Here is a 26,129-nt window from a genome sequence, read left to right as displayed (position 1 = left end):
GTGGAGGAAGTGGTGGGAGTTTAGATGAAATGAAATTGGACATGTGTCGATAATTGTTAAAGTTGTGTGATAGGTATATGGAGGTTCATTACAATATTTTATCTACTCTTGTATATGTTGTGTTAAAATTTCTACTTAAATAAGAGGTTGGAAATAAAACTACTAGGCATATGTATTTTCAAAATAAAATTTTTTTAGAAATATAGGTAAGCTTAAAGGAAAAATTAGGGTTAAGTCAATGATTACAATATATAATCACTCTGCCCTTCCAACCCAAGCCCAATCTTAATTCCTTCAGACCTGAGGAGAGCTTTTTTTTCTTATTTCATAAGCCTAGGAGACCTACTTCTGTCACTGGTACTGACTTTATAATCTCTTTCCAGCTTATGTGATACTATCCACAAGGAAGCAGAACTCTAAAAGTCTGGTTATAAACCATTTGAAATTAATTACCTACTTGATAAACTATGAAGGCTTTAATACTTATCCAAAGGAAGAAAGACTCAGAAGACAACATAAGGCAGATTCAAAAAGATAAATTCAAGACATTAGTCAATATAGCTGGAGAATTTACTTTTATTCTTGCAGTTTTATACTAGGAAGTCAACATTTAATAATCCATTGTTCACAATTGATTTATAAAAAATTTTAATCCTTAAATTGTACATCAATATCCTATGATTCCAAATCTTATTTATCACTCTCCTTCAAGTCTGAAGAAAATGATCACGTAATTGATTAACTTCCACAGACAGCACAGTCCCACTGACATAACATTTAGTCTGAAGTCCTACACTCATATGAGAATTAAGAATAGCCAGTATCAAACTGGCCTGCAACCTGACTGTGTTCCTGGCTCAGGATACCTGTAGTACATTTGTAAGTCCACACTAAGACACAAAAATAAACTAGGGTGTGTATGTCATATAAAAAACTTTTCACAGTAGAGTAAAAATAACATTAAAATGTTACCAAATTTCAATCATATTACGGTGTTTTATCCAATTCGCTTTCAAAATGCCTGATTAACTGAATTAAATGCAAATAACTTTGTATAGGATTTTTTTTTATGTTTGCCCAGCATTTCAAAACGGTTATGGAATATAACTTTTAAAATGTCAAAATATGCTATACATATTGCACTTTTATGCTAGGCTGGGCTAGTATCCTCCATGGCAAGATACCAAAACTATTGAATAAAATACGCTTTAAAATCAATAGGTACTTGATTAATTTCCCTGAAATTATCATCATCATTATCAAAACCTTCCAGGATTTTGTAAGATTTGATTCCTTAAATACAGTTTCAAAGTTTAACTTAAGGAGGGAAAAAAAAACCCTCATATATTTGACTTTTTATTTCCTTTTTTGGTCGCTCAATGACCAAAGAGAATTTTAAACAAATTATGCTTCATCTTTCCTGGCTTAATAAAAAGCAACAATTTCTATTATCCAAATTAAGAAAAATTATACTAATCAAAAGCTATTAACTTTCAAATGTCTATGTATGTCTGTCTGTAGGTCCCCTTAGAACCTTTCCAAACTTTCATAAACAATAGATTTTAATCAATCATGTACTAGAATCAAATTCAGTAAGGAAAAACTTATTTTGCAAAAATAAAATCACTTCCCAACATGCTTGACAGAAACAAGCTATTCATTTTCATTTGTGTTCCATTGAAGACATTATTGAAATCTGTCCAATGGTTTATTTCCAACTGGTCCACTACAGAATTCTTCGGAATGTTTTAAGATTGGCTGTAGCTAGAGTTCTGACTTCCATTTGGACCCTGCTCTCCTTCACTGTTCAAGTGGGGAAGAAAGAGATTTTACACCAATTAAAAGACTCGTTTTCAACACCCTGATAAACCTACTAATTTTTAAAGTTATTCCACGCTACAACTCTACAAAACAAAGACGTTCCCAATTATAAGACACAGATGTGGAAAAATTAAAATCCAGAAGACTAACATTTGGTTTTATGTTTTTATTCTTATGTAACTTAGTGCCCTCACACATAACAAGCATTCTGGAAGTTAGTGTCCATTACACTCCAAAATTTAAATTAGGGTATGGGATTTTGTTGTCATTACAGGTATCACTCAACATAGAGATTAGAGCTTCTTCTAGACAAATTTCCTATAAAATTAAATCGTACATAGAAAATCTTATTCCTACTAATTATGAAAATCAAGAAGTGTTCTTCCAAAAAAAATTATTGTCCAAAGGCGTAATAAAACCATATGTAAGTACAGCAAACCTTTATAATTAAAAGTCAGAAAGAAATATGGTAATTTCCTGGAAAACGCTGAATATTTAAAATAAAAACTAAAACTGAAGATACCAGTAACTGTGGCAATAGGATTATTGCCTTATCTTGTCCATCATCATCTTGCAGCTTCAGGCCCTGCCACTAGTGAAGAATCACTCAGGGAATTTCTGCAAAAAATGCATCCAAAGGCAGCTGTTTGAATGACTGCCTTAAACAGCTCCTTGTATAAGTCAAGTATTAATTTTTTCCAAATGGTAACATTAACATATCAGATCTACAAATCTATCTTAATGTTATATAACTTATTTATTTTTCTTAATAAATGATTAAGATGGGTAGCATTTCTTTGTTTCCCTTCTGACCTTTTTTCCCTACCCCAAACGATCTGATGTACAGTGAGAGCTGAGAACCACTGAACTTAAATGAACAGATCCTATTAAAAAAAAAAAAACAAACAAACAGAAAAACACACAAAAAAACCCACCACAACAAAAAAACCTTTTTAGGACAAGTGACTCATACTTAGCAAAATTATGTTACTGTTTACAATGGATCTTTGAGTCACTCAAAAGCCAAAATTATTTATTTACCTTTACAATATCAGATCAATCATCTATGTTTTTGAAAAATGTTACTGAAATTTATAAATAGGATAACAGCCAGTAGTGGGGGGAAAAAGTCAAACTGACATGGAACTACTACAGAATTCTTTATCCCTAAATTTTAGATGAACTTGCCTCTCTCTGTTCTGTTTAAATTTATGTACAGTATATAATCATATGTTGAGGGATACCTGTAATAGACCTGCCATTGCATTAGGAAAAGTTACTTAACAGATGATCAGATTAATGTATTTTTTTAAATGAGATGTTCTCAATCTATCAAGTCACAAATTAAGAAAAAATATGTCATGAAGTTTCGGAAGAAATTTTACAAAAACAAAACAACATAATCTATGAAAAATTATGATAATGCATATGAAATATATAATTAAATAAAATCAATAACTAAAGTCTACAAAGTACCTGTTTGGAGGAGGTTTTGGTTTTGGCATCTTACTAAGAATAGTTGCCATCTCTTTTCTCTCATCAAAATTCTTCCACTGCTCATACAGTTTTAAAATAACCCTGATTATTTCCAAAATCTAGAAGAAAATATTTGAAAAGTTCTCAATGGCAAATTATCAAGCATCATTTAGTATACAAGGAACACACATCATATCCTAGACATCCCTTAGAAAACAATGAAAAGATAGTCTCTATCCTTCAGATTAGGTTAGACAATCCTGATAAATGTGAAAGTATATGTATGCTCAGTCTATCCTCATCCATCTCTGTAGTTGGTTTCCTTCTACCTACTGATACCTTAAACCAAAACAAAATAGTGAGGTACTAGAAATAGAGGTCTAAATCATGAAAGAGTATGTCACTATAGAGTACACTCCTCTAATACCAATTGTTTCAAACAATTTAATGGGAGGTAGTGCACAAAAGACTGTTTTGATTCTCTACTAACTACTCTGCACATGAGTTAAGGTGCTCAAAAACCGGCAGCTATACAAATCTGTCAAATCCAGTTTCCAAATTAGCCCTTCTTCTGCATCTGAGTAGACCTAACCTTGGATTGATTCTAGAACATTTCAGCAGAAAAGGTAGAAGGACAAAAATCACTTTGTCAGGAGATAGTCTGTGTTACAGAATTTACAGTAGTCACTAGGTAGCTTTTAAAATAGCCCTGGCAATTAGAGGTGACTTTGCAACCAATCAAACATATATTTACCATTCTGTTTAATCCTAAACTGAAGAGAAATATAACCTAAATGGTCAACATCAGTTCTTCTTGCCAACACATTTCTTAACATTTCTTTACCGAAAATATTCTTAGCCTGGCTAAGAATTTTAGGCTCAGGGTAAGTAAATATGACATTAACTTTAAAATGTTCAAGTTATATTCAGTCAAGGGAATCTTAAAGATTACCTTCTCCATATCCACAGAAAGCTCAGCAAACCACTGTCTGGCATCTTTCTGCTGTACAACACAGGCTACATGCAGGCAAGCTGGAGAGAAAATGAGACACAAAGGTCCATGTTTAACTGCAAACATGGAATGTATGGACTCAGAACAAGATATTCACTTAAATTTTTATGTGTATTTTCTTATATTCTTTTTAAAAATTCTATAGATTCATATAATAGTTACCACTGACCATCCCATCAACTTAATCTTACAGGGAGGAAAAGTTACTGGGCTATATATATATTAAGGTCCTTACATCTGCTCTCACTGTGAGCTAGTCATGATGCAGGTGCCTTGAGAGGGCACGTCAGAGAGGAAGAAGTCCACTGAGGAAATCAGAGCAGGGAAAGGATCCCTGCATAGCAGTACACAGTAGTGGTCAAAATGCACCCAAAAGTCAGAGTGACAAAACAAACAAACCAAAAAACCAGCAAATCAATATACTGATAAATTTCAACACTACTCTGTTTTGGTATTTCAATTAAAAGCAGTGTTGCCTCTGCTTTTTAAAGTTATTAGCGAATGATCAAGTTAGGTGAAAACTGGGCACCCTAGTACAGAGTTCAGTGTTGTAATCAAACAGAGCTGAGAGGAAAAAAAATGTAATGCACTGCATACAATGTAATTATATACATTACTTACAACACAAACTAACAAAGATAGTGAAAAAGCCCAAAGACAACAGTCTACATCATAAGTTTGCCTAATATAATTCCTCCCAAGCAGCCTGCCTACCTTGATCCCACACAAGCTTGTTAAATGTTATATTCCCTGGTCTGGTTACCCATATGACTTTGCTAAGAATGACATTCTAGGCAAACAGCAACTCAAACGTGCATGAACATTCTGGTTGCCCCAAGTTAAAGAATGCTATAAAGTAGGGCTTAGGTTCAGGAAGGATTGAGAGGCTAAAGGACAAATTATAAAAACAGGTAATAAAAATACAGTGGAAAATGCCACGACAGGGCATACATAGAGTAAATTAGGGAAAGAGACATCCTAAACCCAGACTGAGGTGATGTGGAGAGTGCGGAGTTGGGGACTGTGTCACTAAAGAGATGATATCTGAGCCAAGTCTTTAAAAAAGGTGAGAGTGGGAGCAGAGAATGATATATACATAAATGGTAAAAAGAAGCTATGGATTTTATCCAGAAATTGGGAGGAGCACTGAAAGATTTTAACTGAAGTGCAAATTCTGCATTTTAAAAAGCTCTTTCTAGCTGAGTTTCTCAACCTTAGCACTACTGACATTATGAATTGGACAACTCTTTGAGACTGCCCTATGCACTGCAGGATGCTTAGCAGCATCCCTGGCTTCTACTCACTAGATGCCAGTAGCATCCCACCCCAGTTGTTACCACCAAAACCATCTCCCAACATTGCCAAAAATCCTGTGGGGAACAAAATTATCCCTGGTTGATAATTGCTAGCCTTGCTCAAGTGTGGAGGATAGACTGGCTCTCTGAGAACAGGGATGCTGGAGGCCAACTAGCCAGGAAGGAGACTGCTGTGATAACCTGGATAAAAATGAGAAGGTGGCTATGAGATTACTAAAGAATGTGGCACAACAGGTGTTGGTTACCAACTAGACGTAGGTATCGAGGAAGATGAAAGAGCCTAACTACTGGGTTTCCAACTAAGGTAACTAGTGCTATTCACCAACATAGCAAAGACATTAAAAAGAGTATATCTGGGGGCACACTGATGAGTTCAGTCCTAATCATGAGTCTGAAGGCCAGTGAGATGCCAAAGGAAGCTATCCAAAAGGCAGAGATTGATATAAAGGCCAGTTCAGGAGCAAGATCTTGGTTAAATAAAGAAATTGAAATGTTCCAACACATAAGAGATAGCAGAACCCATGGGTCTCAGTGAGACTGCCTGGGAAGAACAAAAACAGCAAGGATGACAAAGATGTGGCACATGGCCTTCCTACCCATGCAGATGCCAGTATTCCTTCCCACTGAACCCAGATGACACTTCAGAATCCTTCCAGGGAGCCTCCAGTACTACAAAAGTATAACCTATTTACCACCCCTCATGTAAGAAGGTGGAGAAACACTAACATTTAAGGGGTAACTGAATAAAGAGAAACCAACAAAAATTAGTCTGGACGGGTAAAAGAATGGGGGGAAAATCAAGAAGACAGAGTCATAGAAAGGAATACAAGACAGAAAGGGAACAGAAACTAACAAGTGCCTAATATATGGCAGGCATTATTTAAAAGATAACTCGTTTAATTCTTGTAACAACTCTATACTGAGTTTTTAGTACCCTCCCCCTATTTTACAATTAAGGAAACCAACTCAGAAAGGTTAGATAATTTTCCCACGATTGTAAAGAAAGAAAAGTTTAAACCTAGGACCATCTGTTCTAACTCATGACAGTACTGCCTTCCACAGATAATAGAATGGTGGCTAACTTTCCCTCTAGCAAGGCATTAAGGACCACAAAAGGCTCCTTTACTTGACTGCTGAGGACCTAATTGGGCTCAGGAAATAAAAGACCTAGTTATTTTATATAAGTTACAACTAGTATTAGAAGGCTTAATTCCAAACTCCTCCCACTAAACCAACAAAAATGTTCTATTCAGACACTGGTTAAAATTATTTTAAACGATTTAAAAAAAAAAACTTACCAAAAAAGGGGGGTGGGGGGACAATAATCCTGATTTGTGATAGTTGCAGTTCATATTATTGAAAGTTCACATGCAAGGAATAGTCTATTACTTCAAGGAACATAAAAACATAAAGTACAATAGGGTGAAATTTCTTTTAGGATGACCTAAATAGGTATACAACAATTTAGCTGCTAAAGGTACACCACATTTACATACCTAAAGCTATCATGAAAGGAGGATACAGTAGGCAAAGATCCGTTCTGTAGGTATCATTCACTATCCTCCTATAGAAATGTAAATCATATTATTACTGAAAGCAGAACTACCTAATATGACTGTACATTACCCTCCAGAGAGGGCCAGATTTCCCGTATCTGTATATATTTATATCTCTTTTATATTACCGTAACACAGAAACAAAGGTGAACAACAAAGGAAAAAGATGGATACATGAATGTGACAATGAATAAGCATATTTTAATGAATAAAATTACAGCTAAATATATTTAAAATTTTAAAACCTCACAATAAATTTTAATATAAGATAAACATTTTTCTAATTTTCCAAAAATTAGAAAATCAGATAGGAAACCAGAAATTATACAATGAATTAATATATATGTTGAATACCACCAAAAATATTCTGATTATTTTAAAGATAACATTTAATTTATTTTACGGAAATACAGTTGAAATCAATGTTGTGTTAATTTCTACTGTACAGCACAGTGATTCAGTTATACATATATTTACATTCTTTTTCATATTCTTTTCCATTATAATTTAAAGATAACAATCTTAATTTTCATGTAAACAGTCTGTTTTTCATAAGAATCAAATTTTACTGGAAATATTCATCAAATAGATAATTTAAAGATCTATCATTTTAGCATTTATACCAGTATAGTTATTAGAATTCAACAAGCAGATATTTCACTCAACATAAAATATCTTGGGGCACTAGTTTAATTACTTTAAAAATACTAAACTTCATATTTAATTGTCAACCTTCCTAGCTAATAACATGTTACACTATGAATAACTTCTGTTCTAATTACCATGCAAGGGGAAGCAACATGTCTTCTTGGCCCATGTCCTGCACATACTGGAGCAAAGGTCTATAAGGATGATACACTATCAAGCAACAATCCTAGAAACAGTTTAAAAAATGTGTATGTATAAAAACAGATTTATTATAACACAAAAACCTTACCATTACCCAACTGATTTTTAATTGTGTATTTCAAAATGTATTTTTCTAACTCATGCTTGCTTCCCTCTTATTGTCTTAAGCAAGCAGTATGGCAGCCCTAAACTCTACTGTAATAGTGAAGGCAGTGCTCTCTCTGAAATATACCTTGGTAAATCGGTTGGCAGTCAGTCAGCATCCATTCCCTTAGAGACTCAAAGTGTCACATCTGCAACACACTGAAACCTCTTATTAGCCTATAAATCCGTAATTCCCAACTGGAGGAGCAGAATTCTGCCAAAGACATAATCTATCTTTAAATAACACCACACACATACACAAATTGTGCAAATAATTTACAGTGGTTTAATGTCCTGACTGGTTTGCTTGTAATCCTCTTATTATAGTTACTATAGAACAGAAAAAATTTCCCATCCTAAGTAGTATATACAAACTATTTTACAGGCTTCCAAGAGCATATAGGTGATGATGCCACTAGGTACTATGATTTACCATCACATATCACTTGGATGGTTTTAAAATGCACCTCCCTACAATTATTTCTTTAAATTTATGACTTCACTAAATTTGAAAGTAAGTTTTACTCTATTAATCACAAGGAAGAAATATACTTACCATTAATTCTAAAAGATAGAATTCACATTCTAATATCTGTTAAAAAGAAAGATTATAAATGTCAACATGAAACCAAATTAGATGAGTCTACTTAGTCTAACATAAGAATGTAATTAGGATTTATCAAAAATTTTACTAAAATTTTTTTAAATCAAGAAAACACAATAGCTTATATCAGAATGAACATATGCTATAAACAATTACTTGTTATACAATGCATGCAACTGTGATTATGAAACATTTTAATCCTTGTAAGGAAAAGCCAGCCTCATATAAGTGTTCTTATTACTTATTATTATTTTTTTTCTTATTACTTATTTTTATTTAAAATAATCCTGTATAAGCTTCAGATTTTCCAATATACTTCCCACTCAACAAATGCAAAAATGTAATTATCTCTACTTAACTGTTATTCTTGTTATATTACAAATTAATAATAGAAGAGAATACTGAAAATGAAACAAAAATACAATTTAAATAGAATGAAAAAATCTCTTGCAAAGTGGAAAAAGAAAAACATGCCTATTAAAATGGCAATAGAAATGCATCTTCTAAAATAATGTAAAATTTCAAGTATCTTTTTCATTCTGTTCCATTATAGTAATTCTCAACCCCAGCTGCACATTGGTAGCCACCTGGGAGCTTTAGGAAATACCAGTGTCCAGGTTTCAAGCCTGAAAATTCTGATTTAGTTGATCCAGAGAGGCCCTGACATCAGTATTATTAAAAAAGCTCCCAACGTGATTTAATGGGCACCCAGGGTTGATAACCACTGCTACAAAGTATTTTTTTAAATGGTAGAAGCACTTTAGCTTTAATTTAGAAATAAATTCCATATTCTCGTAGAATCTGAAACTGCCATTCCTAGGAGACTATTCAGTTTATTTTAATATAAAATGTTGCTAGTTTACATACAGCTTTAACAAGTAGTTTTATTTTTTACAATATACTTACATGATTCATCCTATAAGGAAATTCCTTTGGAAAGGCATATGAAAATCTAGTTTTCACTGCAGAAAACAAACAAACAAAAAAACCTTAAACTGAGAAAATGGGGAGTGAATAAACACAAAACTTCTTTAATACAATGTAAAATATTAGAGGTAGAGCTAAATCATTTTTAATTTTTAGTAGGAGCTCTTGAATATGATTAGGGATGCAGATTTTTTTGTTTTCAGGCAAGGGGAAAGACTGAGTGGCAGAAAGCCCTAGGCCCCCATCTATATTACAATTAGAGAGTTTCAATGATATATTTAATATATTTAATGATATATTTCAATGATATATTTCAATGATATATTTAATATATTAAGAAAGAGTTCTGCTGCTTAAAAACTAAAGGAAATGGGAAATGGAAAATGGGAAAAAAATGGGAAATGGAAAATGGGAAATGGAAAATGGAAAATGGGAAAAAAAACATTTCATTTCTAAAATCTTTCCAGCTCTAGAATGGTATTGCTCTATTTAGTAATTTAGCTTAAAAGGAACATGGGTTATATATGTGTTCACAAGTATATATATATATATATGTTTATATTTGTAAATATATACAGTTGACCCTTGAACAACACAGGTTTGAACTATGCATGTCCATGCATACACATATTTTTCCAATAAATAGGTACTACATGAACCAAGATTGTATATGTAGATTTTCCAACTTTGCAGAGAGTCAGAGGGTCAGCACCTCGAACCCCTGTGTTGTTCAAGGGTCAACTATATATATAAATATTGGAATGATAATACAACCAAAAAATGTTAACAGTAGTTATCTCTGAGATTTAAGGATTTTTACTAATCTGAACTTTCTAAGCTTTTTATAATAGGTATTTCTTTACCAAAAGACATATTTTAATAAAATCATGAATATGTGCAAAGGTCTCTAGGACTTTCTTCATACCACACACAAATATATACACACACACTCTTAGTCACTAAGAAAGTACAAACGAAAAAACTGTTAATTAATCCTCTATCTCCTCAAAAATGGTAGGAATTAAGTATTCTAACAGCTAATTTAGATACGTAACATTTGCCAAGATTTGAAACCTAAGCCATTTAAACTTGACATTAGGAAATGTCTACTTAACTTTTCCTTTCCTCTCCTTTTAGTTAATTTAAAAATGTACCCATCAAGGTTACTGAGTTTTACAAATCCCGCCCCCTTTTGTAATTTTTTTATTTTTTGGCCATGCTGCATGGCATCAGGATCTTAGTTCCCCAACCAGGGATCGAACTTGCACCCCTGCAGTGGAAGCACAGAGTCTTAACCATTGGACCACCAGGAAAGTCCCCACAAATCCATTTAATGTAAGCAAGATATGAAGTGTCCAAGCAAAACAGGTACTTACATAATGTTAACCAATTAACAAGGTAAAATTATCTCTGTATATAAAGCAAATTTACATCCCTAACCCCTGGACCTTGACACCTAACTTACTGAATTAGATTTTACCTGATGCTGTCAACTTCTCTCCTATTCCATGATAAAATTGCTCTGCGTTTTGATTTTCTACTTCCTAATCCTTTTCTTCTGACCTGGAGGAAAATGCATCTCTCCTCTCTATTGCTACCCCTACCACTTGTACATTTGCTTTCATCTACTCAACTGACAGTCAACATTTTTCCTTTGCACCTTTAACCATTCCTCCTCCAATAAATCTGTCCTATCACTTACTAATATGCTCAAATTTCCCTTAAAAGCAAAACAAATGAAACCTCTACCAAATTATATGCCTCTACTTTTTAAAAGTAAGACTCTTGAGTAGGCTGCCATGTAAGAACTCACTGAGAGGGAGGCTGTCTGGAGGCCAGGAAGCTAATCATGGCCAATCAAGGAACTGATCAAGGCACGCACTTTGACCTTGGACTTCCCAGCCTCCAGAACTGTGAGAAATAAATGTCTTGTTTAAGCCACCCAGACTTTGGTGTTTTGCTATAGCAGCTGAAGCAGACCAAGACGCCCCCTCACCCAGAATCCTGTTATTAACATGTTACATTAGTATGGTATATTTATTATAATTAATGAACTAAGATAGATACATTATTACTAACTAAAATCCATAGTTTATTCTGATCTCCTTAGTTTTTAACCTAATGTCCTTTTTGTTTTAGGCTCTCTTTCAGGACGCCACATTACATTTACTTGTCATGTCTCCTTAGGTTCTGTATGTGGTGGCAGTTTTTCAGACATAACTTATTTTTGATGACTTTTAACAGTTTTTAGGAGAACCAGTCAAGTATTCCGTAGGTTGATTCCCTATTGGAATCTGATGTTTAATGATTAGACCAGGGTTTGGGGTTTTCAGAAAGAAGACCACAGAGGGGAAGTGCCATTTCATTATATTACAGCAAAAGTACATACTATTAATGTCATTTATCATTGTTGATACTGACTTTGATCACCTGGCTGAGACAGTGCTTGTCAGGTTTCTCCACTGTAAAATTATACTCCCATCTTCTTTCATAATATACACATTAGAAGAAAAGTCACTATGCATAGCCAACACCTAAGGAGTAGGAATTTATGCTTCCTCTACTTGAGGGGGGAGTTGGCTATATAAATTATTTGAAATTCTTCTGTATGGGAGATTTGTCTCCCCCCCCATTTATTTATTTACGCTATCATTTATTTATATCAGTATGGATGCATGAATATTTATTTTATACTTGGGTTATACTTTGGGTTATAATGCAGTATTATTCTTTTTTATTTTGTTGCTCAAATTCTTCCAGCTTTGGCCATTGAAAGCTCTTTCAGTTGGCTCCTATATGTCTTCGACATACCCCCATTAATAAGGGGTTTTGTTTTTTTGTTTTGTTTTGTTTTGTTTGTTTGTTTGTTTTTTGCAGTACGCGGGCCTCTCACTGTTGTGGCCTCTCCCGTTGCGGAGCACAGGCTCCGGACGCGCAGGCTCAGCGGCCGTGGCTCACGGGCCTCGCCGCTCCATGGCATGTGGGATCCTCCCGGACCGGGGCACGAACCTGTATCCCCTGCATCGGCAGGCGGACTCTAAACCACTGTGCCACCAGGGAAGCCCTGTTTTGTTTTGTTTTGTTTTTTTTGAGTACTTACTTACTTATTGGCACTATAAGATGCTCTAGGTCCACCTTGTATGTTTCCTGCCTGATCACAAACCCAAAGGTCTGGTTTTTTTATCTGGTATACATCTTCTGTGCAGCGAAAGACACTATGCAGCTCTCTTAAAAGGTATCAAGTCTCAAATTTCTATCACTGGCTTCACATTTCTAAGAGGATGTTCTACTGATACATTTACACTCAGAATGTTGAAGAGTAAATCTTAATTCTTTTCAGAACCAACTCATTCTCCTCTTCCAGTACCACCTTCACCTCCCAATGCCCAGGTATAAAACCTCAAATATCATTTTTGACTCTTCTTAAATCTTTTCTTTTCAAAAGTCCTGCTGACTCTATCATTCAAACCTAGCTTGCTTATTCTCCTTGCTGGCTACCAAAACATTATTTTAAGGCTTCATTAGTGTTTACCTTATTATTTCAATAACTTAAAAGTTTTTTCCTACCTTAAAATAGTTAGCTTTACTTCTTACAGCACCCAGTGGTGACAGTACTCACTACAGTTTGCCGTATATATAAAACTATTTCGGAAAGGGTTTTTTTCGGTGAGTTTTTTTGATTGTTTTTTGGGGGGTTTTTTTGGCCATGCCACGCGGCTTGTGGGATCTTAGTTCCCCGACCAGGGGTTGAACCTAGGGCCATGGCAATGAAAGCACCAAATCCTAACCACTGGACCACCAGGGAACTCCCGGTGGTTTTTAAATTGTGGTAAAATATACATTACATATAATTTACCATCTTTAACCGTTATTTTTTTCTTTTAACATCTTTATTGGAGTAACTGCTTTACAATGGTGTGTTAGTTTCTGTTGTTAACCGTTTTTAGATATACAGCTCAGTAGTATTAATTACATTCACACTGTTATGTAGCTATCACCACCGTCCATCTCCAGAACTCTCTTCCTCTTGCAAAACGGAAACTCTATATTCATTAGGCAACAGCTCCCCATTTCCCGCTCCCTCCAGCCCCTGACAGCCACCATTCTACTTTCTATGCCTAGTAATTTGATTACTCTAAGTACCTCATATAAGTAGAATCACACAGTATTTACCTTTTTGTGACTGGCTTATTTCACTTATCATAATATCCTCAAGGTTCATCCATGCTGTATCACATGAAAAACTTCAAATTTTGTCTACTTCGACTCACACTCTCCTCCAATTCATCTTACACAATTCTGCCAGAATCATCTTCCTAATACACAACTCTGGTATCACCCTCATATTGAAAAATAAAGCTTTCATAGGTACTGCCACTGACAACAAAACAAGCTGCAAATTCTTCACTGAAGGCCATTATCTGGCCTTAGCCAGGTAGGGGGGCTATTTCCCACTATTTCCTTACTCACCATTCACTGAATGTAACTCAGTAGATTTTCTTATATTGATCAAACTGTTCAATGCTCCTAGACTATCTTTCCCCTGCATTTCCCCAGGTTCAAATTCTTTCTTCACCAAATTCTATTTAAGCCTTTTTGGATTCACCTAACAAATCAACTTTTCCCACTCAAAACATTCATTACATCCTCTGTTACTCTCTTATGCCACTTAGTTCCTTCTGTATTAATATTTGTATATTGATGTCTTATTTTCTTGTCCTTAAATTCTTTGTTTTTATTTTTATATCCACCACTGCATCCAGTCTGGTGTTTTCCAGTGATAATGATGCTGTTGTTGATGACAATGATAGTAACCACTACAGTTTACTGAGTATTATGAATTGAATTATCCCCCCAACACCCACCAAATTTACATGTTGAAGCGCTAACCCCCAATGTGGCTGTTATTTTGAGACAGGGCCTTTAAAGAGGCAATTAAGGTTAAATGAGGTCATAAGCATGGGGCCTAATTCTACAGGACTGGTATCCTTACAAAGGGAAGAAACACTAAGGATGCACACACACAGAGAAAGGGCCACAAGAGGACACAGCAGCAAGGCAGCCATCTGCAAGCCAGGGAGAGAGGCCTCAGGAAACTTAACTTGTTGACGCCCTGATCTTGGACTTCCAGCTTCCAAAACCATGAGAAAATAAACTGTTGTTGTTTAAACCACGCAGGCTCTGGCATTTTGTTATGGCTGCCCTAGCAAACTAACACACTGGACAAAGCACGGTTCTAAGAGCTTTATTGATATTAATTTATTTGATCCTCACAACAACCGTATGACATAGATGTTATTAATATCCTCATACAGCAGAGAGATTATATTTTGCTTAATTTGTCATGTCAAAAGCACTGGGGCTGAAATTTGAAAACTAAGCTGTCTGGGCGATATAATACACTGTAAAATTTATGAAATAAGTAAAATAGTCTACTATAAAGTTCCCTATTCATTGGTAAAATGAATATGAGTGTGCCTTTTACCCTTTGCATGAGAAATAAAAAACAAACCCTGGTAATAGGTATTTTACATTTTCAAAAATATACACCTTCTAAAAAATCTGGAAAACAGAAACTAAAGTAAGAAGAAAATAAGGCATCTATAATCTACTCAGAGATGAGCACTGCTAACATTCTGGTACATTTCCTTGCAGTCATTTTTCAATTTTTTTAATAATTTTGATTTTCCAGAGGGCAATTCAATACTTCACCAATGGGATATATTTGACATATTAAATTCTATGGCAAAACTGATTATTACTCTTCTATCCTCAAAATAAGATATGACATGAAAAAGATTGAATTAGATTATTACACTCCTTTCAGAAAGGGAAATGACCCCAAAAACATGAAATTCTGGCTCAGAAACTTAATACAAAATGCCTCTGCCTCTTCTGTGTAAGATCACAGAAGTAAAAAATAATAATTTTAATTCTCTTTTGTTAGGTGATATCTTTTTGCTTAACCTATGAAGATGGAACACAGCATAATATTATTACCTTGTGTACAATACTTTACGATTGCTACTTTACAATGTTATTTCCTTTAATGCCATGATTCATAGGCACGTAAACCCCATGTTTGTAGGTAAAGAACTAAGGCCAACAGGTAAAGCAACTTGTTCAAGGTTATACAGCTGCTGCTTAGAGACAGAACTGGTGCTTAGAATCAGCTCTACGGACTAAAGAGTCAGAATATTTTTCTGTGCCATAGTTTTCCATAAAGAGGGAAAAAACACAATTCCCATCAAAGACATAATTACAATTGCTAAAGAAATAGTTTATTTCACCCACAAGAATGACTCAATAGCTAGTTATTATGAAGCAATAAAGTACAATAAAATTGAAGAATAAAAATTCTTTCTTAACCTTATTATAAAATTAAGAGCCACAGAGTTGATGTTTTTGGCTCAATAGTTACTACCCGTTTTTAGCATTAAAAGTAATGTCTTAGGGCTTCCCTGGTGGCGCAGTGGTTGAGAGTCGCCTGCCGATGCAAGGGACACAGGTTCATGCCCCGGTCCGGGAAGATCCCACATGCCGCGGAGCGGCTGGGCCCGTGAGCCATGGCCGCTGAGCCTGCGCGTCCAGAGCCTGTGCTCCGCAACGGGAGAGGCCACAACAGTGAGAGGCCCGCGTACCACAAAAAAAAAAAAAAAAAAAAAAAAAAAAAAGTAATGTCTTAGAGATAATACTTTAAGTGGTTTTAAAATTTTTTGTATTTTAAAATTTTTAGCCAAATACATTAGGCATAAAGGTGATCTCACCTCAGGAGATTGAATAGACCCAATTAATCTCTCATAGGTCTCATAAACTGAAAAACATCTATGTCCTATGGAGCTTTCTTTAGAATTACAATCTTAAAGCAGGATATATTTTTTGCACTTACATACAGAAGTAGCAGCAGAAATCAATCTTGTATTTGAGACTACTCCAAATTCCTAGAAAAAGAAAAGTAAACGAGATTAGGTAACCCAATGAACCTAAGTATATCTGAGGTCTATTCAAAACAGAGCATTTCCTATGTTCCTCTGATGTTTGCAGTTATCTACCTACTTGAGGAATGATGTACTTAAATCTCTAAATTTATGACCTTTCCTTAAAATTACTACACTTTAACACACATGCTTAAATAATTTTATAATTTAATATTATTAGAAGGTACCAAATTAGAAACCAGACCCTAAAGTGACAGTGCCAGTTTTTTGCACTTAAATTAGTTTCCAAGAGTTTTTAGATTCTACACTTAGTTGCCAGAATAAGTATTAAGTATGCTTCCTTTCAGTTGAACCTGGACTAACAAACAGGTACTTCAGGGAATTTAATAATAAAACAGTTGAATCGCTGAAGAAAATAAACTTTAATATCACCAAAAGAACTCAAAAGACCGTACAAACAATTATTTTTCTTTTTGGAACAGGAAGACAAGAATGATTAGCATAAGACTTCGGATGTCAGTTCCCATTTCCTCTTTGAACTTAATATACTGCCACTGTAAAAATTTATGAGGTGATCCACCTTACACATAGTCTCATTTAATTTGATTAACCTTATAAAGTTATTAAAGGCTTCTTTTTTTTTTTTTTTTTGGCCGTGCGGTGTGGTGTGGCCTGTAGGATCTTAGTTCCCTGACCAGGGATCGAACCCAGGTCCTTGGCAGTGAGAGTGTGGAGTCCCAACCACTGAACCACTAGGGATTTCCCCAAAGCCTTAATTTTTTAAAGCTGAAAAATCAAGAATTGGTTCCTTAGCCAACAGAAGAAACTAAACTGAATACAGTCTGTTCAAAAACCTTCAACCTGAATCCTTATCTAACTGTGTGTGTTTGTGGGGGTGGGGGATATGTATGCCTGTGTATGTATTTATAGTTACATTTAAACCTCACACCATAATAACTGATACTGAAAATTAAATGCCTGAGACATCTTCTTAAATGCCATTTCAATACAATTCTCACACAACTGGACAATACACAGAAAGATTTGGTCATAGTTAAAAGATTTTAAAAAATGGTACAACCAAATATGAAAGGATACATCTCTTTCCAGGAATAATTCTTTACCCCAAATTCTTAAAGGAAAAACTTTCACCTAATAAATCATAAAATAGGTTTCTATTCAGTAAATCACGTAACAAAAGATATTTAACACACAAGACAAATTAAAACTCCAAGTTAATCTACAGGAGTAGAAGTTTATAAAGATTTTGTCTTGGTTTCTCATACTGGCTGTCCTTCAGATACATAAAATTACATGGCAATATTTGGAAAAGCCACCCCATAATACAGGCCTTTTATAAACACCTTCTTTTCCATTAAAGAACTTAAAAACAACAGAGCTGGTTCTGCCTCCTTAAATTACCACTTACAATTAAATTACATTTAATATTCAGGAATACAATTACTAATCTAAAGACATCATCTAAAAATAGAAACATAATACAAAGGATTCATATTACTGAAGATTACACGGATTATTATGAAGACCAGTTAATAATATCAGCTATTATTATCTGGATTTAGCAGAGCTCTCTCAAAAATACTAAAAAGGTAAATAAGGTGAACAGAGATTTGGTCTCAGCTGCAAGTTCCCATCTCTCTTCTCTCCCTCACCTAATTTCTCAACCCTCACTACCCAAACCATTCCTCGTTAGAACATATATTGCTATAGCCACCCCAATCCTTGCTTTCCCCCTTGCTTTCCCTATGGCTTGCTAGGCAGCCAATCATCAGGAGGCAGGAAGGGAAGACAGCAGAACACAGGAAGCATATGAAGGAGATGGAAGAACATTCTCAGGTTATAGTAGACAAGCTGTGGCATTCATGGAATACTTCTTAGTGCCAAACAATAAATGTCTCAGAGGCAGAAGAGCAAAGCAGTTAAGAGCATGGGATTAGGAACTAGACTCCCAGGGTTTAAATACTGGCTCTGTCAATTATCAGCTATGTGAACTTAATTTCTTTGTGTCTAAGTTTCCTCACTTATAAAATGAGATTACAACTATGTAGCCCATAGTTTGTTATGAGGATTAAGTCATAAATTGTAAGAGGAGTCAGAATAGCACATGGTACATAGTAAAATGCTACATGTTTGTTAATTGAATATATAGAAATATGTATATATTTCTTTGATTTTGTATAAATTTCAATATTTTATATAAATCACCGTTATTATTTTTACACAGTTAATGTGAAAACTGGGGCAGATTAACCAATACACGTTGACTATACTTTGATAAAGAACAGAAAACTAGGACTTCCCTGGTGGCGCAGTGGTTAAGAATCAGCCTGCCAATGCTGGGGACATGGGTTCAAGCCCTGGTCCAGGAAGATCCCATATGCTGTGGAGCAACTAAGCCCATGTGCCACAATGAGTGAGCCTGCGCTCGGGAGCCCATGAGCCACAACTACTGAAGTCCGCACGCCTAGAGCCCGTGCTCCACAACAAGAGAAGCCACCGCAGTGAGAAGCCCACACACCACAATGAAGAGTAGCCCCTGCTTGCCGCAACTAGAGAAAGTCCACGCGCAGCAACGAAGGCCCAACAGAGCCAAAAATAAATAAATTAATTAATTTAAAAAAAAAAAGAAAATTATTTCATACCTCTACTTTGGATGCCAAAAACACACATGTAGGAGCCATTAATACAGGATCTATACTCTTCAGAGAATACCTAAAATATGATTAAACAAACTTAAATGTCATTCATATAGAAAAACACATATGAAAATAGAATTCATATAGAAAACATTTATATGGAAAAAAATCAGGACAACTCTATGGCAAACACACGATTCACTTATATAAGGTTCATCAACATGAGATAAGAGTTTCAAATAAGCATTAACATATTCCCAAAATAACACAGCCCTACCTGGCATAGAATCTCTTGAAATAGACCGTAGCAGTGGCAATAACTTGTTGTCTTAATTTAAGATGTTCACCTAATGCTTGGATAACTGAAAGAAAAATAATAAAGTTAAATGTATTTCTGAAATCATTATATTAACATTTAACAATAACTTCAATGCAGTTAAATCATGACTATATTCATTTTTAACAAAGAGAAAAACCTACACATGCTATAAAGCTCTACGTGGATCACAGTGGTCTAGTACTAGGATTGCAAATTTGTCAAAAAATATATAGGTATGCATAAACAATAACAAAAAAACAGAAACTGCCTCATAGTAAAATCTATTCTTGAATCAAGGAGGTTGAATGATAGTTATTTCCCCTCTATCTTCCAAGTATTTTCAATGCTCTTCATATTATTACTATTATTAGACCCTATCAGCGTTATAACTACTGCTTAATAAAGTTTATAAAAAACCCAAAATGAATCCTCAAAACAACAGAGAGGTAGGTTTGCATAGAAGTGAACTGAGGGTGAGAAAGATCCTGTGACAAAGTTACCATGTGGCAGAGCAAGGATCTTTTAACTCTAAAACTCTTCCATCCAAAGCAAACTTGTAAGATAGGAGTGACCAATACAGGATGTCAATCCAAAGAATCATTTATCCTCAAAGTACTTTGCTTTAGCCAATCTTAAATTAGGTTTAATGATGCATTATAAAGCTTAGGGAGATTAATATTTTTAGACCATCTTGAGTGTCTCTGACACGTAAGATTCACAAAAGACTTTAAATCACTTTAAAAAAAGATATATAAGTTGTAAAAAGAATACACATGTAAATAAAAATGTAAAGTAGGGATTAAAACAGTTCATCACAAATTACTAAAGAAAAACGTTTTAATTCACAGGTAACCAACTGTACCAATTCAACCAATTTAAAAAAAACTTTACCATTTGTAAAAAATATCTGTAATTTCCAATACTCTTCTTCTGAGAGAAACTTTAAGTCCTTCTGGCGTTCCTTCAACAGATCTTGTTTATCCAAAATCCACTGCAAACTAAAAAAAGCAAAGATTCAGACATCCTACAGAAAATCAACTAACAAAGTTACAGGAAATATTCTAAGATTGAAGAGGTTGTTAATATTCTGAGAAGTACAAAATACAAGTAACCTTGAAAGACAATATTTTTCACATTCCTTGAAACTCTGACACTGAGAATTACCTAACTAATAAACGTAAATATGCCCTGAAAAAAATCTGCTCTAATCTTTTCTCTCTTCCTTCTCAGTCTATCTCTCCCCCCACTCCGACCTCTGTCACTATTATAGTGTATTTCATTGACTTTAAGACTGAAATCAAGATGCATCTTCAGTGCTGCCTAGCATTTTAATGGGCAGTAATGTTTACACTTTCTTAGTGATAAATAATGGTGAAATTGACACTGACTGACGATGCCTCAGATTTGAAGTATATCTTCTCTCAGATGTTCATGCGTAACTAGAGTAATATTCCTACTTCACAAGTTCCAATCATGTTAAAAGCTGCTTCAGGGCTTCCCTGGTGGCGCAGTGGTTGAGAGTCCACCTGCCGATGCAGGAGACACGGGTTCATGCCCCGGTCTGGTCTGGGAAGATCCCACATGCCGCGGAGCCACTAGGTCCGTGAGCCATGGCCGCTGAGCCTGCGCGTCCGGAGCCTGTGCTCCGCAACGGGAGAGACCACAACAGTGAGAGGCCCGCGTACCAAAAAAAAAAAAAGCTGCTTCAGAATTTATTTTACCAATAGCCTCCACCTCCTGCCTAGTCTAGTCTATTTTTAAACAGACATGTAATTGACGTGATCCCCAAAAATATTCTGCATCATGCTTTTGTCACTCAGTATGTATTGGAAGTTTTACATCAAAGAATTTGTTATTCAGCATCCTTTTAAACTGCTGCACAGCATTATGGATGGATCATTATTTATTTAGTTAATTCCTGTTGATGGGCATGTAAGTTATCTTTTTCACTATTACAAGTAATGCTTTAATGAACATCTTTGTAATTCACCCCTGTGTATTTGATTAATATTTGGAATCATTTCCTAGAACTAATGGGTCAGTTTTGCTGGTAATTTTGATATGCATTGTCAGCTTGCCTTCCACACCAATTTCCATTCAGAGGAGTGACACATAAGGGTGTCTTAAAACACTTAACCCTACAGGTCACTGCCAATCTTTTAAATACTTTACAACTTAAAGGCAAATTAGTATCTGTTTTTTTTTTTAATTTACTTCTAAGGTTAAACATTTTTCCATGCCTTTATTGGTCAAATATAGTTCTTTGGTACATCGTAACTCTAACATGACCATTTTTCTAATGGGATGGTCATCATTTTATGATTAAGATAATCTTATGATCTAAAATGTGTGCATTATGGATAAAAGAATCATTTCTTTGTCAAATATGCTCTAGACATTCCCCAAGTTTAGCATGATCTCTCAGTATTTAATGATTTGCAATGCAGAAATCTGAATCACGTATTTATTCAAATCTATATTTTACTTTGATTTTGTGTTTGTCACACATGGGAAGGCCTTCCCTGACACAAAATGATTTAAAAACAAAATTCCCTCATATTTTCTAATAACCTTAAGGCTTTTTTCTTTCAATTTGTGATCAATCTGGAATTTAATACAGGGTAGAGTAGGGATCCAGCTAAATGTTTTGTTAAATGGTTATCCAAATGTCACCAAAGAATTTCAAGAAATATAATTCTATCATTATATTTGGATCTTCTTTATAATTTCCTATTTTTAATTTGTTTTTCTTGTTCCTGTGCTCTTTTTTTTTTTTTTTTTTTTTAATTTTTATTTGGCTGCACCAGGTCTCAGCTGCCGCACACGGGATCTTTGTTGCAGCATGCGAGATCTTCATTGCAGCATGCGGGATCTTTTTAGTTGCGGCATGCAGGATCTAGTTCCCTGACCAGGGATCCAACCCAGGCCCTCTCCATTGGGAGCGTGGAGTCTTAACCACTGGACCACCAGGGAAGTCCCTGAGATGCTATTTTAAAACATAAAATTGAGTAATTAAAAACTGGTATGGGGGCTTCCCTGGTGGCGCAGTGGTTGAGGGTCCGCCTGCCGATGCAGGGGTCACGGGTTCGTGCCCCGGTCCGGGAGGATCCCACGTGCCGCGGAACGGCTGGGCCTGTGAGCCATGGCCGCTGAGCCTGCGCATCCGGAGCCTGAGCATCCGGAGCCTGTGCTCCGCAACGGGAGAGGCCACAGCAGGGAGAGGCCCGCATACCGCAAAAAAAAAACCAACAAAAAAACAAAGAAGTAACTCTCTGGTAACTTTGTTTTGGCTTTCAAATTTATTTTTTAAATGGATTTAACCCAAAGGTATATCTGCGATTATTTACTTTTCTCATTCCGAATTTTGTATTTCTGTATCATCCCTTTTTTCCTTTATTCAGCTAGCATAGTTTAGTCTACCGTTTTGGTTTTCCCTTCCAAAGAACCAGTTCTTATAATTTCTGACTATTTTTTCCCTTTTAATATATTAATATCAGTGTTAACTTTATTAAGTCTGCTTTCCATAGGTTTATTTCACTGTTTCCTTTTAATACTCTTAAGTAAAATATTTAATTTTTATTCTTTTTCAGTTATTCAAAATGTTTTCTTATAAATTTGGCTTTACCACCTCCCATAAACATGAATATATATTGATCTCATTATGTTATTTCCTAGATAATATGTAACTGTTTTCAATTTCCTTTGATACAATAAAGTATCCAGAGTTGCTTTTGTAGTTTTAATTTTTGTTACCTGTTCATTACGTCAGTCGTCAGTCGACCAGCAAATGTTTAGTGTCCTTCTAGCTTTACTGCATCACGATCAAAGAATGTGTTGTGTTCTACTTTAACTTTCTGGAAAATACTAGGATTCTCTCTGTTCCAGAATTATCAATTTCTTCTCCACAGTCATTTTATGTTTTTAAAAAGATAAATTTCACAAATATTTAAAATTTTTCCTCACAGCATGCAGTATGGAAGATAAACCAATTAACACCACATATCACCAAATTTAAGATTACACTGATCGGGTTTCCTTGGTAGCACAGTGGTTAAGAATCTGCCTGCCAATGCAGGGGACACAGGTTCAAGCCCTGGTCTGGGGAGATCCCACTTGCCGTGGAGCAGCTAAGCCCGTGCACCACAACTACTGAGCCTGCACTCTAGAGCCCGTGCGCCACAACTACTGAAGCCCGCGCACATAGAGCCCGTGCTCCGCAACAAGAGAAGCCACCGCAATGAGAAGCCCATGGACTACAATGAAGAGCAGCCCCTGCTCGCCACAACTAGAGAAAGCCCTCGCTCAGCAACGAAGACCCAATGCAGCCAAAAATAAATAAGTAAAAGAATTTATTAAAAAAATAAAAGATTACACTAATTGTAAGACTCACCATTATTTCATATGTTACTAAGAAAAAAATTGTCATGCTCATAGCAGAAATGTTAAAATGGGCAATTTAAAGCCATGAAAACAGCATATTTCATGTCAATTTTCCTCTTTCACCAAAATCACCTAAAACAATGGCTTTCATAATCTTTTTGTTTTTACTGAATTGATTGCCTTGTCTTTCATATTTGTCACCTTTTGCAGATGAGGGACTCCGTGATTCTCAAGGGATCTGAGTAAGACAAAGTGGCTCCTTCCTCCAGGGCTATTTGAATTGGGAGGCAAGGACAGTTTTCCAAAAAAGCACATTTAATATTGTAGTATTTTATATTTGAAAAAACAGTTGGTTTTATAAAATAGATCCTGGCCCCCTTTTGATAAGCTGACAGTAAATGAAAATGCTTATCAAAAGAGGGCAGGATCTTTTCTTAAGTTGAAAAAGGGCTGTAACTTCTGATAATCAACAGCTAGCTACCTGTCAATTCTCTCAGCTTCTTTCAAAGTTTTCCAGAGTACCTCTTCTTCACTACCGAAATTTTCCATATTTTAATTTTGCCCAAGCAAATATTTCAGTGAATGAACACAGTGCAAAATAAAAATATGATCAGAAGTGAAGCTTCTATAGCATCACATCTCCACAGGATCACTTATAGCAAGAAGAAAACCTGCTTTTCTGAAAACAGGTTTCAAAGCCCATTGTTTCTTTTTTCTAGTGCAAAAGGCTAAAAAACCGAATGAACAATATAGGAATCCATCTTCTTCGCACTCAAAATTTAGTTACGAATGCTCTTCTTAACATTAAAAATTACTTACACTAAGATATCATCTTTATAAGGTTCTGTTCATCTTTCAAGTATACAGTGTACAGCCTACCCAAAGTTCAACTAGTCCTATCACCCACCTTCCTACCTGCTTAAACAGATGTATTTAGGGAGAAATGTTTTCAATATTACTCTAGCTCTTCCATGGTACTGACAGAAACAAAAATTCATGAAAAAACGTTAAAGATATTGGCAATGTCCCTGGAAAATACACTTTTAAAACAAAATATGAGACAAAGACTAACGAAATGGACTAATGTTGAGAGCACTTGTCCTATACCTTACAAACATAAAACTCTATCTAGGTTTAAGGTAGTGGCAGAAAGCGGTTCATGAGCAGAAACAAGCCTGACTCCCTCCTCTCCTCGGAGTAATATTAAATCCGCACAAGACAGAAGATGAATGACAAAAGATTACGATGCCGACCAACTTTAGAAATACCAGGCAAAAGCGAACCACAACTGTCCTGAAGAGCCAGCCTCACAGTTCTACACTGTGTCACATTTCCCATACCTGTGCCCATCCCATCCCAACCCTCACCGGCTCCGCTCCTCCTTCCCCCCACCACCCCCCGGCCTAGCTAAACCAAGAATCAGAAGTTCAACTCCCGAACCTTCCTTCTCCGGAGACTGAACCCCCTTCCCTCCCCGCAACAGATTTTCCCCCCAAAAGAAACCCGGCCAGGGGGCGGGGTGAGGGGAGTCGTCCGAAAAAAGCTCATCACGCTTCCGGCCGCCGCCGCTTCCCGGGAGACTCCGCGGCGCTCGGGACATGGGCCGGGATCCAGGCCAAGGGGAGTCGCAGGCCCCGTCCACACAGCACCCCCAAGAGCCAGCCCCGGACAAGAAGACGGAAGATCACTTACTAGTGGGAGCTCTGCCAAAAGTTCCCTGCCATGGAACACAGCTTGCCCTGATAAAAAAGCACCAGCCGGCGGAGCGGCCCGCGGAGCGACCATAGACCCAGCCCTCCCGGTAACCGCGCTCCTCGATCTGATCTGCACGGCTCCGCTCCGCGGCAGCGACGGTGAGAGGAAGAGGAGGGCACCCTATTCTTCTTGACGCCGGCCGGCAACACTCTACTGTGTAAATCAGTTCCTATGCATAAAAGTTCCGGCCCGCCCCGCGGTAGCGGAGGAAGCCGGCGGGGAGGAGACAGCCCTTGGGAGCCCTGAGAAAGGAGACGGGAACTAGCTCCCACGAAGGCTCGCGGCTGTCGGGAGGCTCTCGCGAGAGTTTCGCGTGGATTTCGGCCGGGACCCCGCGCAGTACGGTCTTCTGCTGCAGCTCCAATTCGTTGAGAA

The 26,129-nt window shown here is 36.1% G+C and overlaps 1 protein-coding gene across 2 annotated transcripts; it reads right to left on the bottom strand.

Moving 5' to 3' along the window:
* Positions 1-558: 558 nt before the first annotated feature.
* CCNC (cyclin C) lies at positions 559-25,844 on the bottom strand. Of its 2 annotated transcripts, none has more exons than XM_024759297.1 (12): positions 25,692-25,844; positions 20,511-20,617; positions 19,578-19,662; positions 19,307-19,376; positions 16,595-16,646; positions 9,685-9,740; positions 8,731-8,766; positions 7,964-8,055; positions 7,122-7,189; positions 4,250-4,329; positions 3,298-3,416; positions 559-1,803 (listed from the first exon to the last, which is right to left on the bottom strand). In XM_024759297.1, the coding sequence occupies exons 1-12, from the start codon at positions 25,721-25,723 to the stop codon at positions 1,749-1,751; spliced, it is 852 nt and encodes a 283-aa protein (XP_024615065.1). In that variant the 5' UTR covers positions 25,724-25,844; the 3' UTR covers positions 559-1,748. The 2 variants fall into 2 exon arrangements, with proteins under 2 accessions (XP_024615065.1, XP_024615067.1); XM_024759299.1 differs by having other exon boundaries at positions 559-2,439; positions 25,692-25,843.
* Between the last annotated feature and the right edge of the window lie 285 nt (positions 25,845-26,129).

This window comes from Neophocaena asiaeorientalis, unplaced genomic scaffold (genome assembly GCF_003031525.2).
Source record: "Neophocaena asiaeorientalis asiaeorientalis breed wild unplaced genomic scaffold, Neophocaena_asiaeorientalis_V1.1 scaffold505, whole genome shotgun sequence".
NCBI classification, from domain to species: domain Eukaryota; kingdom Metazoa; phylum Chordata; class Mammalia; order Artiodactyla; family Phocoenidae; genus Neophocaena; species Neophocaena asiaeorientalis.
This window is presented reverse-complemented; position numbering and strand designations above follow the sequence as displayed.